Source organism: Lissotriton vulgaris, unplaced genomic scaffold (genome assembly GCF_964263255.1).
Source record: "Lissotriton vulgaris unplaced genomic scaffold, aLisVul1.2 SCAFFOLD_2522, whole genome shotgun sequence".
NCBI classification, from domain to species: Eukaryota; Metazoa; Chordata; class Amphibia; order Caudata; family Salamandridae; genus Lissotriton; species Lissotriton vulgaris.
The window spans coordinates 142,122-166,508 of NW_028240861.1; the positions used below are offsets into that span (position 1 = coordinate 142,122).

Consider the following 24,387-nt stretch of genomic DNA (forward strand, 5'->3'; position numbering starts at 1 on the left):
CCAGACTGGTCCGGGTGCTCTAAGGATTAGAGGTGAGGAGTCAGCCGTAGTGCCAGAAGTTTGGCCAAGATCTTTGGTTCTGAGTTTATCAGGGAGATGGGGCGATAGGATGCACAGTCCGTCACTGGTCTGCCAGGTTTATGGATCGAGACGATTGTGGTGAGTCGCTGGTCTCTCGGCAGTTCTCCCGTTTCGAGACTGTCAAGAAACATCTCGAGCAAGAAGGGAGCAGAGGTTTGTGCTGTCCTTTTATACAGTTCCACTGGGAATCTGTTAGGTCCCAGCACCTTCCCAGACGCGAGTGAATAGGTTGCAGCCTGTAACTCCTCTGTGGTGATGTCTGCCTCTAACAGGAGTATTGCCTCAGGGGAAAGTCGGGGGATAGATAGATCTTTGATATAGTCATATGCCTCCTCAGACGTGAAGGGCGCCCCGGGGGCATATAATTGCTCATAATGATCGGCCAGTATGTCCACTATACCATCTGGCTCAGAGGTCACGGTACCATTGGGGGAGAGCAGCTGCGCTATGACCCTGTTCACCCTTTCCTTCCTATCCAGCCAGGCCAGCATCTTTCCCGCTTTATCTCCCAGTTCCTATACCCTATGCCTAGTTGCTTGGAGGCGAGCTATCACATTCTCCTTTTGATACGCCACACACTCCGCCTGTTTAAGTTGAACCGCTTGTGACCTGTAATTGAGGCAATTGCTTGCCCACGCAGGACTACCTTATAGGCGTCTCAGAGCGTGCTAGGAGAGTCCACTGTGCCCGCATTCTCTTGAAAGAATAGTTTGGTAGTGGCTGTGAGGTGCTTCATAATGGGGCGCACATGTAGAAACCCTGCATAAATCGGAAACATATGCTTTCTGGAAGCCTGATGATGTTTGTACTTGAGCAGCAACGGGGAGTGGTCCAATATACCCCTTGGGCGAATAAGTACCTCTTCTATTCCCGGCAGGCCGTCTGCTGAGGTTAGGAAATAATCAATGTGGGTGTGACAGTTGTGGACCCCGGAGTAAAAAGTGTACTGCCGCTTGTCAGGGTGTTTGTATCGCCAACTATCTGTAAGTCCCATAGCTTCCGTGAAACCAAGGAGACGTCGTCCACCCTGTATCCCTGATCTAGTGGGAAATCTGTCCATCGTATCATCCATTATATCATTAAAGTCTCCCCCTATGAGCAGTGTTGCAGCTGGTAGTGCTAATAGGAATGTTGTGAGGGCAGAGTGGGCTTGTGCATGTAGGGCCGGAGGGATATAGACAGAGACCAAATTAAATAAACGCCCTTCCCATTGACATGTCAGTGCTGCGAAGTGGCCCTGGTTGTCAGTTCGCTTCTGTTGTATTATCAGCGGGAAATTCTTTCTGATAAGTATCCCCGTACCTCTAGAACCCGTGGAAAACTCAGCATGTGCCACCATTTGGTACCCCCATCTATCCAGGGCCTTGACAGCCGAACCCATTAAGTGCGTTTCTTGTAGGAGCGCCACTGCGGGGCCACAACGCTTTAAATGCTGGAGCACCAAACCCCTCTTCACTTTGTCTCCTAACCCTCGGACATTCCATGACATTACCGTTAAGGCTGAATGGGGAGACTTAGACTCCTGTGAAACATGTTCCGCCATCAGTCATTTCAAAGTGTGTCCAGTATATAAAGCCACATATGCTACACAGAGATCCATCATGAAAGGAGAGTACTGCCCCAAAAACATTGCATTTAACCAAAAACAAAACATGTGTTCCCTTACCCAAACTCCCTCCCTGCCTCCCTGCCTAGCAAGCCTAGAACTGCCCGCCACCCCAACTCAGCAGAGTGCTTTGACCCACCCAAAATTGCAATACTTGCGTATCGGGGGGTAATGAGTTCCGTAAGGCTGCAGCCCTTCTAAGACTCCAAGGCCTGCCTCAGTCCATAACCCTAGAACGGCACAGTCGGTAAAAGGTCATATTGCCACCCAATGTGGCCTGGAACGCCGGTGCATCTGCACAGTCTATTCTTCCTCCAATGGTGTCACCTGGCTCGATCCACGGCTTCTGGGACCTTGTTTCTCCGAATCTTCTTCCTCTTCTCTGCGGCGACGAGAGCCATTTCCTCGCTCAGCATGGCCCACCGGACGCCACCCCTCGATCCAGTCCATAGCCATCTCTGGCGTATCGAAGAACAAGGTACGGTCTCCAGCCACCACTCTAAGCTTTGCAGGGAAGAGCATTGAATATGGTAGTTCCTTTTCACGAAGAAGTTTTTTGATGTCTAAGAAGCATCGCCGACGCCTCGAAACAGCTGCAGTGTAATCAGGGAAGAAGTTAACAGTAGAGTTCAAAATGCGTATTGGAGGTGAAATGCGTGCCGCTTGTAAAATTGCTTCTCTATCTCTAAAATTGAAGAGTCTGGCCAGTACCGGTCGAAGGGGTCTTCCTCCCGGTACCCTGTGGGCATGCTCCACTGAGAAGAAATGAGAGTCCCTTAGGTTGTCGTTTAGATTTAATCAGCACCTCCACGTATAAGTCCATCGCCTGGGTGCCTTCCGACTCTGGAATACCTATAATTCGGACGTTGTTCCGTCTTGCACGTCCTTCTTGATCATCGAGCTTGTCAGCGAGCAGTTTGTTCTCTTTTTCAAGGTGAGCAACCGCAACCTGGAGCTCTGAAGTATCCACTACCAACGATTTAGCCACCACCTCTACCTCTTTCACCCTATCCTCCATTTTGTGGAGGTCCGCACCTAATAGGGATACATCGGTGGATATTGTGCCAACAGTAGTCTGGACGTTTGCAAGAGCTCGCATGACGTCCTTGAGCGTGATTTTGAGGTTCCCTCTGTATCTGGCGTCTTATGCTGTGTGGAGCGTCCTTCCGGCGCGGTTGGGGAGTTCTTACCATATGCATATTTGTCCAATTTTTGTTGCGCGGCCTGGTTTTTGGGACCCCTTCCCGCCATGGCTCAATCGATCAGGGTAGTTCCTGTGGCCCAAGACCACCCGCAGTAGGAGGTGCAGTTGGGCTGCTTCCAAGGTGACCAGTGGGCCGGAGGGAATTAAAGGAGGACGTATCGTCCTGTAAAAGTATGGCGATTTGGCATTGCGCCCTTTTTCAGGAAACAGATGCCGGTAAAGGTATGGCGTTGTTAAGGGATTGTACGCTGGAGATGGTAGTGTGGCAGTAGGACCCCTTCCCCTGCCAGCGCAGCTAAGACCCTCCTTGATAGGTCCCAGAGCAACGTCAGTTCATGAAAGGGACCGAGTGCTGCGAGTCAGCACCCATCTAGGCCCTGGCGCCAAAGCTTGGGGGAGGGGGGCGCAAGTCCACCAGACCCAATCCCCGGTCAAAACGGTCAAAACGGAGAGTAGAATATGACACCGTACCTCTCCAAGTCGTCTGGCCGAAGCCGTGGGGGCACAAGGTAAGGCGGAGCCGCTGGGGGGCAGCGCCGATCAATTCCGCGGCATTTGGTGGCGTTATTCCGAGGAGCGTAAGGCAGCCGCGGCCAGACCCGGCTCTCAAAATGGCTCCTCTCCGGCCGTGAGCGAAGTCGGGCGGCCCCAGGCAGCAGGGGCGCCACGGATTGTAGGGCCCTTGAAGAGGACCTAGAGGCAGGAGGTCTTTAGGGGGAACAGCAGGTGTGCCCATAGCGCGGGGTTTGTGCTCGGATTGCAGCCACGCACCGCAGCACGTCACGGTGGTCTCCGCGCCGGGGGCCCGCAGCACAACAGTCCCCGGTCTGGCCTCCGCACTCAGGACGCTCCTCTTCAAATGGCGATTCCAGCCGCTGGCAAGAACAGATTTTCACCGGAGTGCTTCCGGGCGCCGCCGCTCAGGTTTGGACGTCTGCTCCAGCCGTCTGGGCCCTGCAATTGCCGGATATGTATGCGGATAGATGTGAAGGGCAAAGATAACCCCGGAGCTCCAAAACTAAACGGCCATCTTAATCAGCCGTCAGACACGCCCCCTCAATGTTTCCAGATTTGACGCCAAACACAGTTGTAGGTGTGTAGGAGAGAGTTTGTGTTGACTATTTTTTTTGTGATGGTAGAAGAGATATTATTGAATGTGTTGCAGCTCAGAGAAATAATTTGAAATTGCATTGGTTAAATTGGACATAGTTTGCCTATCCATCAAATTGCTTTTCTTTGCTTTGCTTCCAGATTGACGGCTAGACCCTAGTCTTATGGTGCAGTTATAGGAGTTAATGGGGGCTGTAGTGTTGGGAACACTCCGTTGACCTCTTCAATGGATAGATGTAAAACTGCCCCATTGTCTTTTCTGAAACAGAATTTTTATGTCTTTTTTTTTGTAGTCTGGGCCATAGGGCAAGCATGTTGGGTGTGTTTGGGATGAGAGGTTAAACTCCTATGCCAACCATGGTGGATGGAGAACTTTGCTTAGATTTAGCAGTTTTGAGAATAGTGGACCGAAGGCCTTTGGCCCTTCCTTCTGTTCTAGGCCAATGGAAGATCGCCATTGTGATCAGAAGAGATGTTGCATCGTTGACTCCTAGAATCTACAGCGTTATTTTGATAGTGTTAGTTGAATCTACACAAATTGCATTATGCAGTATCAACACTGGCTTGTGTGGCTATTGCCGCTGTTAAGGCGGAGACTGTCAGTGTTGAGATGAACGCTGCAGGTGGAAGGGATCGGGGGGGGGTGAGGTCTAGTCCAGCCACCTCCGCACCATTCAGCCTCCACCGTAAGGCAGCGGCACTAACACCGTGCCCACAAACGCTCACATCCGGCGGACCCTGAATCTTGTGGCTGGCGCCCTTGACTGAGGCTCTTCAAAATGTTATAGCCTTGCTTGGTAGTCACTATGTGGTGTCAGTTCCGCTGTTCCTACTCTTTGTGTGCAGGCCCTTCAGATCTTAGTTTGGGACAGTTAGGGGTTTTGGCCACTGCCAAAGGTGTTGCTTGTCGCTCAAAGTGTGGGGCGTGCTTCTTTTGCTTTTACCTTTACGGATTCTTTTGTGTTTTTTGTTTAATGCTCCTTATTTGGTGCCTGGTCTTATTAACAGAAGTTGCCTGGGCACCTGATTTCTCCTATGTAACAGGCAGCGTAAGGCAGCCAAGTAATGATTGATAGCTTGGCTGTGGCCTTGGTGTGGAGCCCGCGGGTTCAGTGCAGAGCCAGTAGGTTGTTGAGCTGGTGACCAGCCGGGCAAACTGCCTAAGGGGTGGCAGTCGAGCTGGGGAGCTTGCTGGATTAGCAGAGGAGGAGGAGGAGGGGGAGGGTGGGTGGGTGGGTGCGTGGACATTGCCGGGGGTGAGCGGTGCTGCATGGCAATTACTGGTGCTGTGTGGCAATATAATATGCAGCAGTGTGTTAGTCCTAGCTAAAAGAGAGATCACTAGCCACTGGAAAGCGGTTACTATACCCAATACAGCGCAATGGTTGCAGGAATTTATAAAGTGGGTGGATTGTGAGGGGATCTTCCGATTACAAATGGCTCGGAGAACCAATAACGACAAATTGCTGGAAGCGGCCAGGGCCTGGGTAGCGATGTTGGACCTTCTCAAGAATCCGACTGATGAAGATGTCTGACCTTCTGAAAAGGGGGACTTCTCCTCATGTCCTGGAACATTACCTCTGTGCTGTGGGTGGGAAAGGTGATAGGTGAGACGATTGTTCTGAGAGCATACCCCTAGTTGGAACCTTGATCACTGACACAATGCTTTGAATTGGATGGCAGGAGTGCATGTTGTGTGGCATAGGGGATAAGGGGGGAGCGACATGTCTGACGGGGGGAGGGAGTTGGACCTATGGGGGAAGGAGGGATGGGGGAGATGTTGTTTGTTGTTTTTTGTTAGTTGCTTTATAAGGTGTGAGGAAGAATTGAACTATGAACAAGCCTAGATCAAGATGGACTTGACGTCCAGGATAGAATTGAAGGGTGGAATGGCATAGACATTTACACTGAACGGACAACACTCATGAAGAAGCGGGCGTTGAGAATTAGTTTGGGGCTGGGCGGACTGCGAATTAGATGCAGGATTGTTGAATGTATGTTAAGCAATATATGCCTGACTATATCATGTGAAGAAAATGTATTAACTCAAATGAGTGAAAATATGAATAAAGTTTGTTTACAAAAAAAATATATATGCAGCAGTGTGGTGAGCAGTTGGGCTACTGACCGTACCTCCAGCAATATGATAAACATACCAGTATATTTCTTCACCAGTGCCTCAGCAGAACCCCTGGGTCCGTCCAAACTCCGCACACACCCTGTTCTCTCCCCTCCTCTGCGACTGCTAGACGGTGTCTGACTATTGGATACTTAATAAAATCATCATGTATGTTTTATTACATGACAAATTGTTCACTGTGTTTCAAAGAAAGCAATATTTATAAAATCCTAGTCCTTAGCAGATATGCAAACATATGGTTAGTGCGTGCCCTGTTCGACCACCATTGCATAGCACGTTTTTCATTAGGATGAAAAGGAAACCAAATCAGTCCTCATAGCTGATGGATTAATTTATTATTTTGACTTTACATTTGAATAAAGTGGGTTCTTGGATATTAGTCGCTATTTTAATGTGCTGTGAAGCTTAAGACTCTGATAGCAAGTGATTATTACAAATAATTGTGCTATATAATGTGAGAGTCACAAACATGTAAATCCAGTTTTTGTTTATTTTCCTAATGAAATATACATTTACATGTAGATATATTAGATTACTTAATCAGTTCAGTGTAATTTATATTATTGTATTATTTTAATAGGTGTGCAGGTTAGGTGGAATTAAGCACCTAGTTGACCTATTGGATAACAAAGTCCTGGAAGTTCAGAAGAACGCTTGCGGAGCACTAAGAAACCTTGTGTTTGGGAAGTCTACAGATGAAAATAAAATTGCAGTGAAGAATGTTGGTGGGATTCCTGCCCTTATACGACTGTTAAGAAAAACTATTGATCCTGAAATAAGGGAACTTGTAACAGGTATGTGTTCAGTTCTTGTTTCAGAACTCCATGTTTTCTTATAATTTCGAGTAATAGGATAAGTAGCTAGTGCCGAATGGGTGATTGGGGAAATGCATGGGACAGACAGGAGGATTCCTACACTGCATAGGGACTAACTGGATATTTAGAAGAGCATATCAATAGTATGTAGCTGGTTAAAGGTCTGCATGCATAGTGCACAAAATGTACCTGCACTTGTATTAGTGGCTAGGCCATTCTTTAAGTACATGACGAATAACTGGAGTAATTTCAGTGCTGCAAAGAGAGTGCATGCTCAATGTATAAGTGCTTAGGTATTGGTGAAGTGATAGGATACGTAGATAGTGCTGGATGGATTAATGGAGAACTGCATGGGGCAGACAGAATGATTCCTAGACTGCATAGGTACTAACTGAGAATTTAAAAGACTGTATCAATGCAATGTAGCTTATAGGTCTGCATGCATAGTCCACAGAATATTGTAGCTGTACTAGTTTTTCTGGCTAGGCCATTCCTTAGGTACATAACTAGTAACTAGAATAATTTCAGTGCTGCAAAGAGAGCACATGTTGAATTTATAAGTGCTTAGGAATTGGTGGACTAATAGGATAAGTAGATAGTGCTGGATGGGTGACTGGAGAAATACATGGCACAGACAGAAGGATTCCAACACAGCATAGGTAATAAATGGGAATTTAGAAGAGCGTATTAATAGTATGTAGCTTGTTGGAGATCTGCCTGAATATTGTACCTGTACTTGGGTTAGTGGCTAGGCCATTCCTTAAGTATATGACTAATAACTGGCGTAATTTCATGCTGCCAGGAGAGTGCATGCTAAATTTATAAGTGCTTAGGTATTGGCAGAGTGATAGGATACGTACATAGTGCCGGACGGGTGAATGGACAAGTGCTTGGGACAGACAGAAGCATTCCTAGACTGCAAAGTTACTATCTGAGTATTTAAAAGACTGTATCAATGCTATTTAGCGGATTAGAGGTCTGCATGCATAGTGCACAGAATATTGTAGCTGTACTAGTATTGGTATGTCTATGGTTTCGAGAATGGTGGTCTGTATTTTAGGGTGTGAGGAGGTGCATCAGATGATCATGTGGATGTCATCAGTGATGTCATTTGAGATGTCATCAGTGATGTCACTGACCATGTCATGAGTGATGTAATATGTGACGTCATCAGCAGTGCATTGCGGGGCGTGAGTTATAGTTAGCACAACTAACTATTACGGGCGAATTTCTCTTGTTTTGTACGAGTGAAATGTCCAACTAACTATGACGTCCATGAAACCTGTGGTTTTTTCAGTGAATTTCTGAGATTTTTTAAATGCTAATTTCTAACTATAATGTCCCTGAAACTTGTGTTTTTTTCTGTGATTTTATATATATGTATTTAATCTCCTCTCACTCTTACAAGAAAAGATTCGGCACTCAGGTTGTAGTTTGGAAGTATTTAATCTGCAAAGGACATGATCCACGTGTTTCGGCTCGTCCGAACCTTGATAACGATACAAGACGCCTTTGTAGCATCCTTATTTAAATGTACAAATGCCTCCAGTTGCTAACATTAACAAAGGAATACATATTACTTTAATCCAAAAAGCTGGTAGCCATATTGGCCTGCCCAGGAGTTGATACAATAAAGAAAAGAAAACAAGTGTTAATATGCACACAATGTCATTTCAGCATATCTTGCCCCGTGACCGCCATACCTGTATGTTCGTCAACGTGACTTATTCATAATAAACATACTTATGATTGCAAACATCAACATAAACAATGGACTACACATTACTTTAAAATGAAAGGCTATTGGCCATATTAATCTGAGCACATTGCATATTATATTGGTTGAAAAAAAGGGGGTGTTAATATACACACACTATCCCTAAATAAAGTTCTAGCGATTAAAGTTCCATCCCATTCACAGCTCATTTGAGATGTCATGAGTGATGTAACTGACCATGTCATGAATGATGTAATGTCTGAGGTCATTAGCAGTACATTGCAGGGGCGTAAGTTATAGTTAGCTCAGGTAACGATAACTGCTGAATTTCACTGGTTGTGTATGAGTGAAATCTGAGTCTAACTATAACATCCCTTTAATCTGTTTTTTTCAGCACATTTCTAGGTTGTTTTTTAACGTAAAGTAAGATGCATATCCCAATTGATGGAGGGGGGTTGGAAGCAGGGCCTGACATTGTTACCCCCACCCAAGCTTGCTGCTCCTGCCTTTCCTCCTCCTAGCAACTAATTGTCCAAGTCCATGTCCCTGGTTCCTTATTACAGCGTTGTGTGGCCGTAGTTCTGCCACTGGCCTTCCCGCCTTCTCTGAACAGTTAGCTTGCTGCCCCATCCACCTCCTCCCTATCCTCTGTTGTCTGAATCCATGGACTAGCCTCCTCCCTCCTGCCATGCATGGTCTGATATGCTGCCACTGTCCTCCATTTAGCATGATGTACCAGTCCACTCCTCCTGCCCTCTATTGCCCAATTCTATGCCCCATCATTGACCTCCTGCTTAGCCTCTGTGCTTCCCTTGCTGCCCCTATTCTCCTTCCCCCTGCCCACAGATGTCTGTGTGCATGCCCCTGCTCCATCCTTTTTGCCCATCATGTTCCATGTACCTGCCACTCCTATCTACTCTGAGTGTTCTGTTGAGCTGCCACTCCCCTCCCACCTGCCTAGCATTCCCAGGGATTGACAAGCTAACTATGCTGCCAGCCTACACCACCAGCCGTAGACTTCCATGTGCAGCACATTTTCATGTAGATGTGATTACTTTAGCTGCCTGGTGGTTAACACATTTGATAAAAAGATCTGTTTTTGTCTAGTCCTAGTTTAGACTTAAAGTAGCATGCAGGCTTAATGAACCTCCTGCAAAGCACATCATGTAACATGCTGATCGCAAATTTTACTTTATGTAGATAGGTAAGTGGGTTACATCTTTGAACACCTAGATCCTTTTGTTACACGCAGTTGCAATGTGATCCTTCTAGTATAGCAGAGTGAGCTCTGAAGGATGATGTGACTCCTACATCCAGTAACCCTCACTCTCTTATGTAACACATCCTGTACAATGATTTACAAACTTGTGTGTTTTATTGGCAATCTAATGTGTATGTTTGCTGTAAAGTGACCTGGCACCCTACATTGGGATGAATAGCGCTGTAAAACAAATAAAAAATACTGGAATTTAAATTGTTTTTTTGCACTGGGACAGAGTAACGCCTTTAAAATATGTCCTTTTAATTCTAACATGCATTTTTTTGTTGTCATTTTGCATTTTTTGTTCCATAGTGGGATGTGGGTTTATAGGGGAATAGGGCTGGAAGTTATTTAATTGCCTCAAATTGTAAAGCGCCCTGATATCCTTCGGGATCAAGTTTGCGCTATATAAAACTTTATAAATAAATAAATAAAATTGTCAGATGACTGAAACCTGTCCCTGACACCTCCACCCTGCCTGTCCACATTCTATAACCCTATCCCCTTTCTCCTGTCCTCCATGGTCCATTTTACTGCCACACCGTTCTGCCCTCCATGGTCTGTTGTGCTGCAACTGTTCCTCCTGCCTGCCCCCGTGGTCTGTTGTGAGGCCCCTTCCCCTGAACTCTTGTCTGTGCCCAGGTCCTGACCCTCCCTTCTACCCTCCATGGTCTTGTGTGCATGCCCCTGCACCCTCCTTCTTGCCCATCATAGCCATTGTGCTGCCACTAACCCTCCTGCTTGCCATGCATGGTCTTATGTGCTGCCACAGCCCCTCCCACCTTCCCTGTGTGGTCAGCTAGCTGCCCCTGACCCCCTCCCACCTTCCCTCCATGGTCTGTGTGTATGCCATCATAGTCTCACTGTTGCTCTCCATGGTGTGTCTTGCTTCTAGTGCCCATCCTGCGTTACCTCCATGGTTATCTTGCTGCTCCTGCCTGCTCCCTTGCCCCCAGCCCTCTGTTTCCGTGTGCAGACCCCTATTCCCTTCCTCTTGTCTGTCATTGTAATTCACCTGATCCGTCCCTCCTGCCCTTTATGGTCTGTTATGCTGCAGCTTTCTCTCTTGTCTGTCCATTACAGTCATCTAGCGACTTCGCCTCTTTCCCCTCTGTTCTCTGTTGTCCATGTGCATGGTCCTGTCCCCTCCCTATCACTTTCTATGGATTGTTGTGCTGCACTCCCGTCCCACATGCCCTGTGTGGTGTATTGTGCTGCTGCAAACCCTGATGCCTGCCCTGTAGGGTCAGTTTTGGTGCACCTCTCCATTTCCCTCCTGTCCTCTGTTATTTGAGTCCATGTCCCTACCCCGATTCCTCCTGCTTTCCATGATCCAAAGTACCATACTTGCTAACATTTTGAACTTGGTAAGAGGGAGATTTTGAAAAAAACTGGGGTATTGATTTTCCCCTTTGACTTACATTGAAAAAGAGAAGATTGTAGACAGGAGACAGATCAAATAAAGCCCATTTGGGATTAAAAACATTGGACGTTTTCTGGCTGAATCGGGTCTGTTGGCATGTATAGTTGTACTACCACTGCCTCTTCCTGCTGCCCACAATGGTCTATTATATTGCCACAGCCTCTCTTGCCAGTCCTGTATTGTTGGTTTGTTGCCCCTGCCCACCTTTTCACTGCCTTGCATAGTCTGCTGTGCTGCCACTGCCCTTCTTGCCTGCCCAGTGCGGTCAAATTGTTGCCTCTGCACCCTCCTACCTGCCCCTGGCCTCTCCCTCTCAACAGTATCCTAATGAACAACTAGATTGCTAACATTCTATATTTATTACAAAAGTGTGTAACGCCTGACGTCATCTTGATGTAATCAAAACTGTAATACCTAGAACATTTCCTTTATAAATTACATAAATGAGAGGATCTTATTTGCATCAAAGTTATGGTTAGTTCACTCCAATTTCTGTCAAGGACTGCAGTTAGAAGCCTCTTACCTTCTCAAACAATCCGACAGAATCACATGGACCTCTCTCGTATCCTATCTGTAAACAAAAATTGAATAAACTTGTAACAGTCACCGTCTTGTATCTATCATATCGTGCATTATGAGTCACTAGGTCGATTGTTGCTTACTTAAAAAAATGCAGGCGCAAAGCGCCTGAGTAGGGGGCCGTCTTCCCAGTACTGTATGTTTAAGCCAGTGTGATGGTATTCTGTAAAACAAAGTGTGTCGCTATCAATATCCAAGTTGACAATTTAATGGCAGTGGTAAAGAACAGTTATGACTTCGTCTTAGTACCTGTTTAAATCTGGGTGTTCCTCTGTGGGAACTTCTGTCTATTCAAAGTAAGCCGGGTCTCGGGAATTAAAAGGACGGGTGTTTAGTGGGTGCTTATGGTCTGATGGTGCTATCTTCGTTGAATCAAACGCACTCTGTCATGCCTCCACGGCAGATAATTTTACTGCAGCGCACTGGGACGCTTTTAGTGTAGATATGGTGTCCGTCATTTTAAGCCAAGTATCGTTTTAAGCAGGGTCGCCGTATTATGTTAAAACGGCGGATACCATTTTTCTGAAGGCTGGGCTTGTTTACAATTAAAGCTCAACTTACTGATTGCCCGAAGGGACAAATATAGATGAAATATACGCAAATTAGCGTCTCGTGCTGATGACTAGAATACTTTTTAGATTTTGAGGGAGGCCGTTTTGTATTTGAAGCCTGGGCTTATATGAACTTAAAGTGCCACTTCTTGTTTGCCCGTTAAACCAAGTATAAATGAAGTGGGCTCCATACTGATGGCTTCATTACTTTTTAAATTTCGAGGGACGCTGTCTCTATTTCTGAGCAATCACGATTGTCTGGATGGCGCTTACCTCAAGTTTCTCAGGGAAGTGCTGCACACATCTCTTGAGGGTATGTTCGCTCTAGTACACGGGAACGGAAGTGCGTGTCATCGCGAAACTTGAACGCGAGTTTCCCAACGCTATTTGCAGAGAATTCATTGTAGTCAGCGCTTGGAGCTAATGCAATTGGGGGAGCGTTATGCGTCCACCACATCCGTGAACATTTTCTATGAAGTTGGCAAAGTGTGCCTTACAAAGAATGGCATGTAACAAGCCATATTTTAGAATCGCCCACAGTTGGTTCAAAAACAAGAAAAAAGTTTTGAAATTAACATAATAGTTAGTGACATGATGTGTTGCATTCTTGTCGTCTTCATGTTAAGATACTATTATATAAAGTGACCCAGTGTTGTCAAATAGATAATGTCCCTTTAATATTGATGAAAAAGGCCCTCTGGAGACCCAAATTGTGCACTTGAGATCTCTAGCACAATTTTCTAAACGCAAATCTGCCACTTATGTCTCAGTGATGTTGTGTGCGATGTTTGTAATACTTTGATAACGAGAAGGTGCCATCTTCGGAGTCCAATGACAGTGTCGTCATTGTGATTGGTACTTATTCTGTCTACTTACAGAAAGGAGTGTTCGTATTTATGACTAAAATCAATGAGAGACCTGGGCTGTTGGAGCATTGAATACAGGTTAATGGTGGTAGATTTCTGAATGCTCATTTAATCCATTTACTGCCGTATTGAATTTGATAATTAATGTTGCCTCTCTTTTGATCAGTTTTGCCTCCAGGTCTCCTCCTCTTGGGTCTTGTTCTACATTTTTCCTTATCCTCGATTCGTAAAGTATTAATGTTCCCAGAATAGGAATAGCAAATCAGATCGTAAGAGCAGCGCTACCTATACAAAAAATTGCCACAGTACGAGACTTCGCCGGCTTACCACCGATCAAAGGGCACCACAAGTGTGGAATGTGCATCTGTTGTGAATCTACAATTGAAGGCGAATTGTTCGCCCATAATGGAATATTCTGGAAACATGAATACTTTACAAATTGCAAATCCAAATTTGTGATTTATGGAATTGTATGTTCTTGCAAAAAGCTGTACATTGGCAAAGCCAACCAGGAAATACGCCATTGAATATAACAGCATAAATCGAGGATAAGGAAAAATGTCCAAACGGCCCCCCTAGTGAACCATTGGCATAATCTTACTCATAAAGAGTAAGATTTATGTTGGACTGATCTTAATCCCTGCACTCGCGCTGCACTCGCGCTGCAAATAGAACTGCTAGCCTGCTTTTAATTTTTTAAACTTGATTGTGTCTCTGCGCCGAGCGCTGTGCGCTAGCCTGTAAATATCCTTTTTCCTCCTGTTCTTCCGCTTAGTGGGAATTGAGGGAGCTACTTACCCGCATTTAACTAACTGCACACCCACACTTGTGGGGTAGAAGGGACTCGGGGGCACTGTTTACTCCTCGCGCCGATTGGAGAGCGCCATTTTGGATTGGGGGAAGCTCTCTCTTGTGGGAGCGCCATCTTTGCTGAGGGAGAGCCACTCGCCCTGCCAGGACCCACGCATAGGAGGTGGAGGTACTATAAATAGCACCTCCTTCCTTGCCTTGTTAGATCTTAATCCCTGCACTCGCGCTGCACTCGCGCTGCAAATAGAACTGCTAGCCTGCTTTTAATTTTTTTAACTTGATTGTGTCTCTGCGCCGAGCGCTGTGCGCTAGCCTGTAAATATCCTTTTTCCTCCTGTTCTTCCGCTTAGTGGGAATTGAGGGAGCTACTTACCCGCATTTAACTAACTGCACACCCACACTTGTGGGGTAGAAGGGACTCGGGGGCACTGTTTACTCCTCGCGCCGATTGGAGAGCGGCATTTTGGATTGGGGGAAGCTCTCTCTTGTGGGAGCGCCATCTTTGCTGAGGGAGAGCCACTCGCCCTGCCAGGACCCACGCATAGGAGGTGGAGGTACTATAAATAGCACCTCCTTCCTTGCCTTGTTAGATCTTAATCCCTGCACTCGCGCTGCAAATAGAACTGCTAGCCTGCTTTTAATTTTTTTAACTTGATTGTGTCTCTGCGCCGAGCGCTGTGCGCTAGCCTGTAAATATCCTTTTTCCTCCTGTTCTTCCGCTTAGTGGGAATTGAGGGAGCTACTTACCCGCATTTAACTAACTGCACACCCACACTTGTGGGGTAGAAGGGACTCGGGGGCACTGTTTACTCCTCGCGCCGATTGGAGAGCGGCATTTTGGATTGGGGGAAGCTCTCTTGTGGGAGCGCCATCTTTGCTGAGGGAGAGCCACTCGCCCTGCCAGGACCCACGCATAGGAGGTGGAGGTACTATAAATAGCACCTCCTTCCTTGCCTTGTTAGATCTTAATCCCTGCACTCGCGCTGCACTCGCGCTGCAAATAGAACTGCTAGCCTGCTTTTAATTTTTTAAACTTGATTGTGTCTCTGCGCCGAGCGCTGTGCGCTAGCCTGTAAATATCCTTTTTCCTCCTGTTCTTCCGCTTAGTGGGAATTGAGGGAGCTACTTACCCGCATTTAACTAACTGCACACCCACACTTGTGGGGTAGAAGGGACTCGGGGGCACTGTTTACTCCTCGCGCCGATTGGAGAGCGCCATTTTGGATTGGGGGAAGCTCTCTCTTGTGGGAGCGCCATCTTTGCTGAGGGAGAGCCACTCGCCCTGCCAGGACCCACGCATAGGAGGTGGAGGTACTATAAATAGCACCTCCTTCCTTGCCTTGTTAGATCTTAATCCCTGCACTCGCGCTGCAAATAGAACTGCTAGCCTGCTTTTAATTTTTTAAGCTCTCTCTTGTGGGAGCGCCATCTTTGCTGAGGGAGAGCCACTCGCCCTGCCAGGACCCACGTGACCTCTTGGTCGGGCTTCTTAACATGGCGGCTGGACAGGCGCGCAGCGACGGCGCGCAGCGGACGCGCCGTAGACGCGCCGGAGGTGCGCCAGAGGTAAGCCCGTTTGCGCCCGTTCGCGTAACGGACGCGCAAGGGGCCGCTGCCTCTGGCCACCTGCACTCTTCCCCTCTGGTCTACTCTCATTCAGACCTGTGCGCTCTGAAACCTCCGGGTGACCCCTCGACACTCGGAATTATGTCCCGCTCGCCGCCCCAGCCACTTACATGTGGTTTGCTTAATGTGCGTTCACTCTGCAAGCACCACACGGAGATCGCCTATTTGGTTGAATCTTCCGGGCTGGATGTGTTGTTCATGACGGAGACCTGGACTCGGGAGGACTGCCTAGTTGAACTAGGCTTGGCTTGTCCCCCGGGATTCAAAATTATTCACACTCCGCGCCCACTGAATCGTGGCGGCGGAATTGGTATCATCTTCCGCGAACAGTTGGGTGTTTCCCAGCTTAAAATCAGCGAAGTATTGGGTTTTGAGCTCATGGGCTTCTCGTTCAGTAACCCAGAGAGAACGCTGGTATCTGGCGTGTTATGTTACAGACCGCCGGGCTCGGCCTCCTCGCTGCCGGAGTTCCTGGACTTAGTGTATGATCTTTCTAACACTCATTCTAATATGCTCGTCCTGGGAGATTTTAATCTCTGGCAGGGGGGTCCTTCAGATGGAGCGTTTACTTCACTCTGCCAAGCTTTGGCCGACATCCATCTGCAACAACTGGTTGGCTCCTCGACTCATAGGGGCGGTCATATGCTCGATCTTATTTTCGCAGGGGCCCACTTAGCGGCGATCATTGACATCCTTGCCCAATGCTGGACGGATCATGCGCTGGTGGTCTTCTCTCTATGCCTTGGGAATAACCCCCCGGAGGTTGCAGGGGTTGGATTCTCGCAAATGGGTCGACCGTGGTCCAAATTGCTCAGTTTAGCCCCTCTGCCCCCTTTGTTATCTGCCAGTTTTGACCTGGGGAACTCAGTGGAAGACAGCTACTTCTCCTTCTGCCGGTCTATTACCGAGTCACTCGATAACATCGTGCCACTTCGGAAAGCAAGAGCCAGGGTGAATCGGGCCTTTCCTTGGTATACGGTGGAGTTACAACACCTAAAGCTGAGCTGCAAACGGGCAGAGAGAGCATGGAGAAGGGAGTATTCCCCCTCGGCTAAAGCCTTGTTTAGACTTGCACTGAGAGGTTATAAGGAGCAGATCAAGCAGGCTAAGGCGACCTTTATACAAACGTCCCTATTACAGGCGCCTAATAAATCTCAAGCCCTGTTTAAAATTGTTAAGGACTTGTCCCATCCCGTCTGTGCGGCTAACTCAGTGCGGGCCTCTCAGGCTTTATGCGACTCGCTGGCGTTGGCTTTTGAGGAGAAGACCGCCAAGATCCTGGCTGGCCTAACACTCCCTGTAACTGAGGAGGCCTGCCCTGCCAGCCTCGCGGACAGGGGGCGCGGTACCCCGGGTAACTCACCCAGTCGACCCCAGGAGGTCGTGGTGGGAGCTCCGGGGGAGCAGCCCAGTCGACCCCAGACGGTCACTGGCGCTTCCGCTCTGGGAGCTCCGGGCAGCTCACCCAGTCGACCCCAGCAGGTCGTGGTGGGAGCTCCGGGGGAGCAGCCCAGTCGACCCCAGACGGTCACTGGCGCTTCCGCTCTGGGAGCTCCGGGCAGCTCACCCAGTCGACCCCAGCCGGTTAGTATGGGAGCTCCGGGGGAGCAGCCCAGTCGACCCCAGACGGTCACTGGCGCTTCCGTTCTGGGAGCTCCGGGCAGCTCACCCAGTCGACCCCAGCCGGTTGGTATGGGAGCTCCGGGGGAGCAGCCCAGTCGACCCCAGACGGTCACTGGTGCTTCCGATCTGGGAGCTCCGGGCTGCTCACCCAGTCGACCCCAGACGGCCGTTTTTGCATCTGGGTCGGGGGAGTTGAGAACCTCACCTAGTCCACCACGGTTGAACTCTTTCCCCCTCCCGTCCTTTGAAGAATTTTGCAAAACGGCTTTCATGGTGTCATCTGGTTCCCCGCTTGACCCACTGCCCCCCAAATTCTGGAAAACTTTTCATGAAGAATTGTTCCCGCTGGAGTTCTGGACTTTTTGGTTCCGTCCAGAGGTGTCAGGGTACAACACCCAAAGACCCCGGAGTTCCACCTGCCTTGGTGCACAAATGAACAGAAACACGGGCTTCTCGATGGTGGCGTCAAAGACCAAAGGTTTATTACTGCAGGGACACAGAAGTCACAGAATCTACGCACGGGCAGAAACTAGGAGCCTGTTCGATTTGTACAAAGTGGGTCGCTCCTTATATACTAAAAATTGTGCTCTAGGCAAATATTTCACATGTCGGTACATTCCCAAACCTTTGTGTCTCTAAACAATAAATATTTGACGTTACACAGGAACCGTCGATAAAATCTGATACCAAACATCTACGAAGAGGGGTTCCCACTAGTTCATCACAATCCCCTGTCAATATTGCATTCAGGACCCGGACCGCCTCATCGTAAAGTTCGTTACCTCCCCCTAATAAAGATTCAGAAAGAAAGAAACAGAGCCAGGTGTGGAAGATAGAAAAGTGGGATAAGGGATGTTTGTAGGTCGTAAATGGGCAAGGCTACCGGCTTCGGCCGCCTAATCATGATCAGGTACAATGGACACGAAGACCAGTTTGGCAAGACTGGCCTTGGGCAGAGGAGGCAGCCTTTGTCGAGTCATGCAGCTACAGCGTGATCTGGTTTAAGGTGCACGTGTCATGTAAGAGGTGAATCTCCGGCTAAGGCTACGTGTCCTTAATCAAAGTGGAGTAAATGAAATGATCAGAGGCTATTGCATATGTGAGGGCAAGGAAACACAAAATGGCGGTCATGATCTAAGATGGATGCCGTGGGTATATCAGAAATATGTCAATGGAAGGAGTGCTCTTGCTCGTAGCGTAGCGAAAACACTAGGATATACTAAATGGATCATTTGCGGTTCACTGATACCATTTTTATGTATTTCCGACAAACTTGAAAACACGGGTTCAAGTCGTCACGGAACCGTCACGGAACCTCAGACCCTCCTTTTGCCCTTACATAGGCAATTACTCAGTCTATGTCAGAATCTAGTTCTATGCTCATCAGGTCAGTGACATGTTGTTGTATCATCATCCTTTCTCGTGTCTTTTCTCCAAACGCAGGTGGTTTTCTGAGACAAGTCGTAGCACAAAGACTACACAGAGCAGGACCACACTGGATAATCAGACAACATGAGAATAGGAATACTAGGATGACACCAATGACCATTAGAACTTTCCATCCCCACGCTGAGATCAGAGTCCAAAACCACTCCATGAAGGACCAGTTTCCCTTGTCTACATGAATGGAGTCCGAAATCTTGTGCAACTTAGAGATCGCCTCGTAGACTGTTGGAGCATTATTAGGAATAAAGACACAGCAGCTCGATTGGATCATTCTGCATACCCCACCTCGATCTGCAAGTATAACGTCTAGAACCATACGGTTCTGCAACGTCATGAGCCTATCCGCCTGAAGCTCAGCTGTCAGATTGCTAAGGGCACCAGCAGTTTCGGTAATAGTAGATTCAACTACCCGTGTTAGCTGACGTATGTTTCTACTATTGGCCATAGGTCCCCAGAACGGAAGGAAGCCTTTGAAGAAGTCTCCAGCTTCCTGACCAGCTGTATCTTCCTTGCTGAAGACACCTCTCGCTACTCTTGTTCTGTGGTAATCCGGTGAAGCAGTGTATTGTCGGAGGCAATAATCGAGCAATATAACATGATCCTGAGAAGTCGGCAGGCAACCATGTATAAGCTCTGTCTCGACAAATGAAGTAGGTACCCCTAGCAGTGAGGAAGGCAGGGGAAGAGTTAGCCGGAAACACATAAGTCTCTACGCACTCACTCCTCCCTAGCTGAGCTCTCGGATTTCTCCCATTACCTTGCAAACAGACCTGACCTCGGTGAGGTACGACCCAGATTGGAGTTGAGCTTTTACGCTTGCTTTCTCCTAAACTAAGGCGATACTCTGAAGTATTCCAACTTAAATATACTCGCAATTCGTCTCTAGGGTATGATGGAGTATTATTGACGTCCTTGACCATATCAATAATTCCCTGGACTAAAGCTTTGTTAGCAGAGTTATATTTAGTGGAACGTGGTGGACGTGGAGGATAGGTTTCGAGAGCATAAGCAAAGATGGTTTGGAAAGCCTGAAATGATCCATTATAGCTGTAAGGCAAAACCAGATATGGAATACCTTTATCCATAGTGTGAGGTATCAAGCCACATACCCAGCAGTCTGTAGTGTTAACTACCAGTTGGTGTTGGTGCAAGAGCTGTACAAAAGTGTTGTTGGTGAATTCTGAGCGTCTGGCTTGCTCATGTTCTGGAAATGAGTGAAAAGAGTGTATAGAGGAAACAGTAGAAATAGCAGGATCAAGGGGAGGTACTGTAGAAACTGGCACAAAAATCAAATTTATGCTAAAGACGATTCCACCCACCAATGTTGCTAAAACACTCAAAAATGTAACGGCACATTGCATCAAGAAACATTTGCTGTGAAGAATTCTATTAAGTCTGTTTCTGCGAACGTAAATCACATTCTTTCGTTGCAGCGCAGGAAGCTCCATCTTCTACAATCCGCTCGCGACCACTGATGATGTGTACGTAGATGAAAATGCCTCTATCAGCCCTGGGAGTTCCCAGAACCAACAGAAAGATCGACCTTGTGTCAGACCCCTGCAAATTCAAACTAAGCACACAGCCACGACCCTACGGCTACCCAGACGGCAAGGCAATTTTAAAAACAATAAACAATAGCAAACTTCCTGGCTGAAGGCAAAAGTTCAAAATATATATAAATATATCAAAATCACAGTATGCAGTTGCCTGCTTTATTAGTCCTTTTTATGGCTTCTAAGGTTGTATCTTTTCTTCGCTGGTACTGTCTGATCGGAAAATAGTGTATCACTAGCAGCTGTTGTAGAGTTTAAGTTCGCAGATAGCAAAGTTTCTTGTGATGCTGGAGACAAATGTTCAGTGTTCAAAGCAGTCTTTTCAGGAGGGGAGTCAAGTTTCAAAGTGTCAGTAATCAAATCGGCATCGCTGAAAGGGACAAATTTCGGAGTTGTTTCAGCTTCGGAGGCACCAATTCCCTTCTTCACCCAGTCGTCGTAAGGCAGCGGCAGTGGAACACGCTTTACGTGAGAAGCGTGGATCCAGTGCTTGCGACCAGCAACACGTACAGCTGTCCTCGTCGCCAGCAGGACCTGGAAGGGGCCGATGTAGCGAGGCTGAAGATTCTTTGTCCTCGCAAAATTTCTGACCACCACGTGGTCGCCGGGTTTCAGCTGATGCCCTGGACTCTCCGGAGGTTTTGGCAAAGCATCAAAGACCTGTTGATGAATAAGACTCAATTTAGCAGTCAAGTCGTAAAGGTAGTCTATCAACATAGGATATTCAATGGAGCAAAAGTGTTTAGGCCTCGGCACACCCCAGATATTTGCCGGACGGCCAAACACAATCTCATATGGAGAAAGCCCTATTCTAGAATGCACTGTTGCTCTCGTTGATAACAAAGCCAAAGGAAGTGCGTCTGGCCAGGCTAAACCTGTGGATGCTTGTATTTTGGCTATCTTAAGCTTCAGAGTGCCATTGTAACCCTCGACTAAACCAGCAGACTGGGGATGGTTTGCACTATGGAATTTTTGTTTCAATCCTAGACCAGCACACACACTCTGCATAACTTTCCCTATAAACTCACTTCCGTTATCTGACCATACAATCCGTGGCATTCCAAACCTAGGGAAATATTCCTTGAGAAGAATTTTGGCAGTTGATAGGGCAGTGTTGTCCTTTAATGGGTATGCTTCTATCCACCTGGAAAAAGCACAAACTACCACCAGGACGTATTTTAAATTGTTGCAGCGTTCCATGTGAATGAAGTCTAACTGAATCACTTCAAAGGGGCAGGAAGGAGGAGCGAAATGACCAGCTGGAGTTGGAGTTCCCTTGCCAGGATTATGCATCAAGCATACCATACAATTTTTCACCACTCTCTCTGCACACTTACTGATTCCCTCATTCTTCCAAACCGGAGCTAACATCTTACATATCCCTTTAGAACTTATATGCGCCACTCCATGCGCCATCGTCACTACTGCAAGCACATATGCATCAGGCAACATCCAACGCTGCTGTTCTGTCAAATCAATCCAACATCCATTCGAGTCCAACTTGCCCGTACTTTCTCTCCATACACGTTTCTCTTCCTCAGTCGCTTCTTTCTGAATCTCTTTCACACTTTCCATAGTGTCCTCACACATTCCAGACTCAGCAATCCATCTTGCAGACGTAGCAACGTACATTCTACTCATCGTGTCTCTAGCTGTCTGTTTAGCAGTTTCATCAGCAAAGGCATTCCCACGACCAACATCATCCGTGATTGCTTTATGAGCACTGCACTTCACAATCGCAACTTCAGTCGGCAAGGTTAGAGATTCCAACAAGTCGTTAACTAGCTGACCATGTTGGATCTTAGTCCCATGGGACGTAATGAAACCTCTTTCTCTCCACAACCGGCCAAAACTATGGGCCACGCCAAATGCGTACTGACTATCTGTAAACACATTCACTCTCTTTCCCTTAGCTAAAACACACGCTCTCGTTAGAGCTATTAATTCTGCAGCTTGGGCAGAATTCTGACTCACTCTTGCAGTTTCCACAATCGTCTTCAAAGTCGTTACCGCGTAGGCAGCAGTCACATCACCATTCTCCAATTTAAAACATGACCCGTCCACATACAGCGTACCATCTGGGTCGGACAGGGGAGTATCTTTTAAATCGATACGTCCTTTTGTCTCTTCCTCCGTTTTGAAATAACAGTCATGTGGCTCAGAATCACTCGACTCTTGATCAGTCGGCAACAATGTTGCTGGATTCAATACATTGCATCTTTTGATCTGAATATGACTCGCTAATAACGTCAGCTCGTAACCAGATAATCTCGCACTAGTAAGGTGTTGAGTCTTCGTTCGGTTCATGAGTGTATCCACTGCATGAGGAACCATGACCACTAGCATATTGCTCATCACCAAACCAGCAGATTGTCGAATGGAAGCTGCAGCTGCCGCTGTAGCCCTCAAACAACTAGGTAACGCTCTGGCTACCGGATCTAATGTTGATGAGAAATACGCACAAGGGCGTTGTTTATCACCAAATTTCTGTGTCAGAACACTCAACGCGCAACCTTCTCTTTCGTGAACGTAGAGCGTGAATGGCTTGCTGTAATCAGGTGTACCTAATACAGGAGCTGAACACAATGCTTTTCGTAATTCAGTAAAACTCTCTTGGCATTCATCAGACCATGGCACCGGACTCGGAACATTTTTCCCAGTCAAAGCTACCAACGGTTTTGCTAAAAGAGAAAAATTTGGGATCCACTGCCTACAGTAAGAGGTAATACCTATGAAGGCACGTACTTCTCTCTGTGTGCGTGGAACACTCATCTGCGTAATTGCTTTTATTCTTTCTGGGGTCAACTTCCTTCCCTCCTTTGATAAGAGGTGACCTAGGTAGGTTACTTCTTGGCAACAATATTGCATTTTGGAAGGTGACACCTTGTGATTCAAATTAGACAAATGATGCAATAGTAAAATTGTAGCTGCTTTGCAAGTTTCCTTGTCATCGGCAGCCACTAAAAGATCGTCTACGTATTGTACTAGGGCAGAACCTGGAGGAAGGACAAAAGAATCTAGCTGACTTTTTAAAGCTTGACTATAAATGGATGGACTTTCACAATAGCCTTGTGGAGCGCGTTTAAATCTGAAACTGCGACCTCCTAGACAGAAGCCGAAAATATCCCTACTCTCTTCGGCTATCGGAATGCTAAAGAAAGCATTCTTTAGGTCTATAACTGAGAACCATGTAGCTGTAGCAGGTATCAATGTTAACAAGGCAGTAATGTCTGGCACTACAGGAAACTGCGGAATTACAATCTTATTAACTTCTCTAAGGTCTATGACAAACCTATAAACTGGAGGCTTTGTAGGATCAGTTCGTTTCAAGATCGGCAATACAGGACTGTTACAGACATTTCCTCGCGTTTCTTCAACCACACCCTTCTTAATCAAATCTTGCACAATCAATAAAAGTGCACGCTCACCTTCACTCGATATTTTATACTGGGGAATTCTTGGAAATTTCACATTTGCTTTCAAAGTCACTACATACGGTGGAATTTCTAGGAGACCTACATCGTTGGGACCAGTCGCCCAAAGAGAATCAGGGAGTGAACGTAGCTCCGGCGGGAGTGCGTCCATTGACAAGTACATCGGAGAGGTGATGTTTTTTCCCAGTGTAAGCTGTACTCCTTCCGGAGAACAGTACAATGTCGCATATAGTCGCTTTAACAAATCTAAACCAAGCAGATTTTCATTACAACCTGTCGTCAAAATCAGGGGTGCTTTCAAGTGACACGGTCCAACAGAAATAGACAAAGGACCAGATATCGGATTGTACACAGGGGCGCCTGAAAAACCTACGGAAACATTTGTTGAGCCAGACAAAGGTGCGCCAGGGAGTTTCGCATGCATGATAGAACTTTTTGCGGCACCAGTATCCAACAGAAACGGTTCGACTACACCTGATGTTGCTACTGCGACATAAGGCCCACTCTGATCCACTGGAACTGATACTACTCCCTCTCTCTGT

At 47.1% G+C, this 24,387-nt stretch overlaps 1 protein-coding gene across 1 annotated transcript in view; it reads left to right on the forward strand.

Moving 5' to 3' along the window:
* Positions 1 to 24,387, forward strand: part of LOC147672505 (plakophilin-4-like) — a gene marked incomplete at its 3' end in the record, with an annotated part of 326,831 nt that overhangs the window by 139,291 nt on the left and 163,153 nt on the right. The window contains exon 5 of the mRNA XM_086947985.1: positions 6,722 to 6,935. Within this exon, the coding sequence (XP_086804111.1) occupies positions 6,722 to 6,935 (214 nt within the window). The remainder of the gene's footprint in view (positions 1 to 6,721; positions 6,936 to 24,387) is intronic.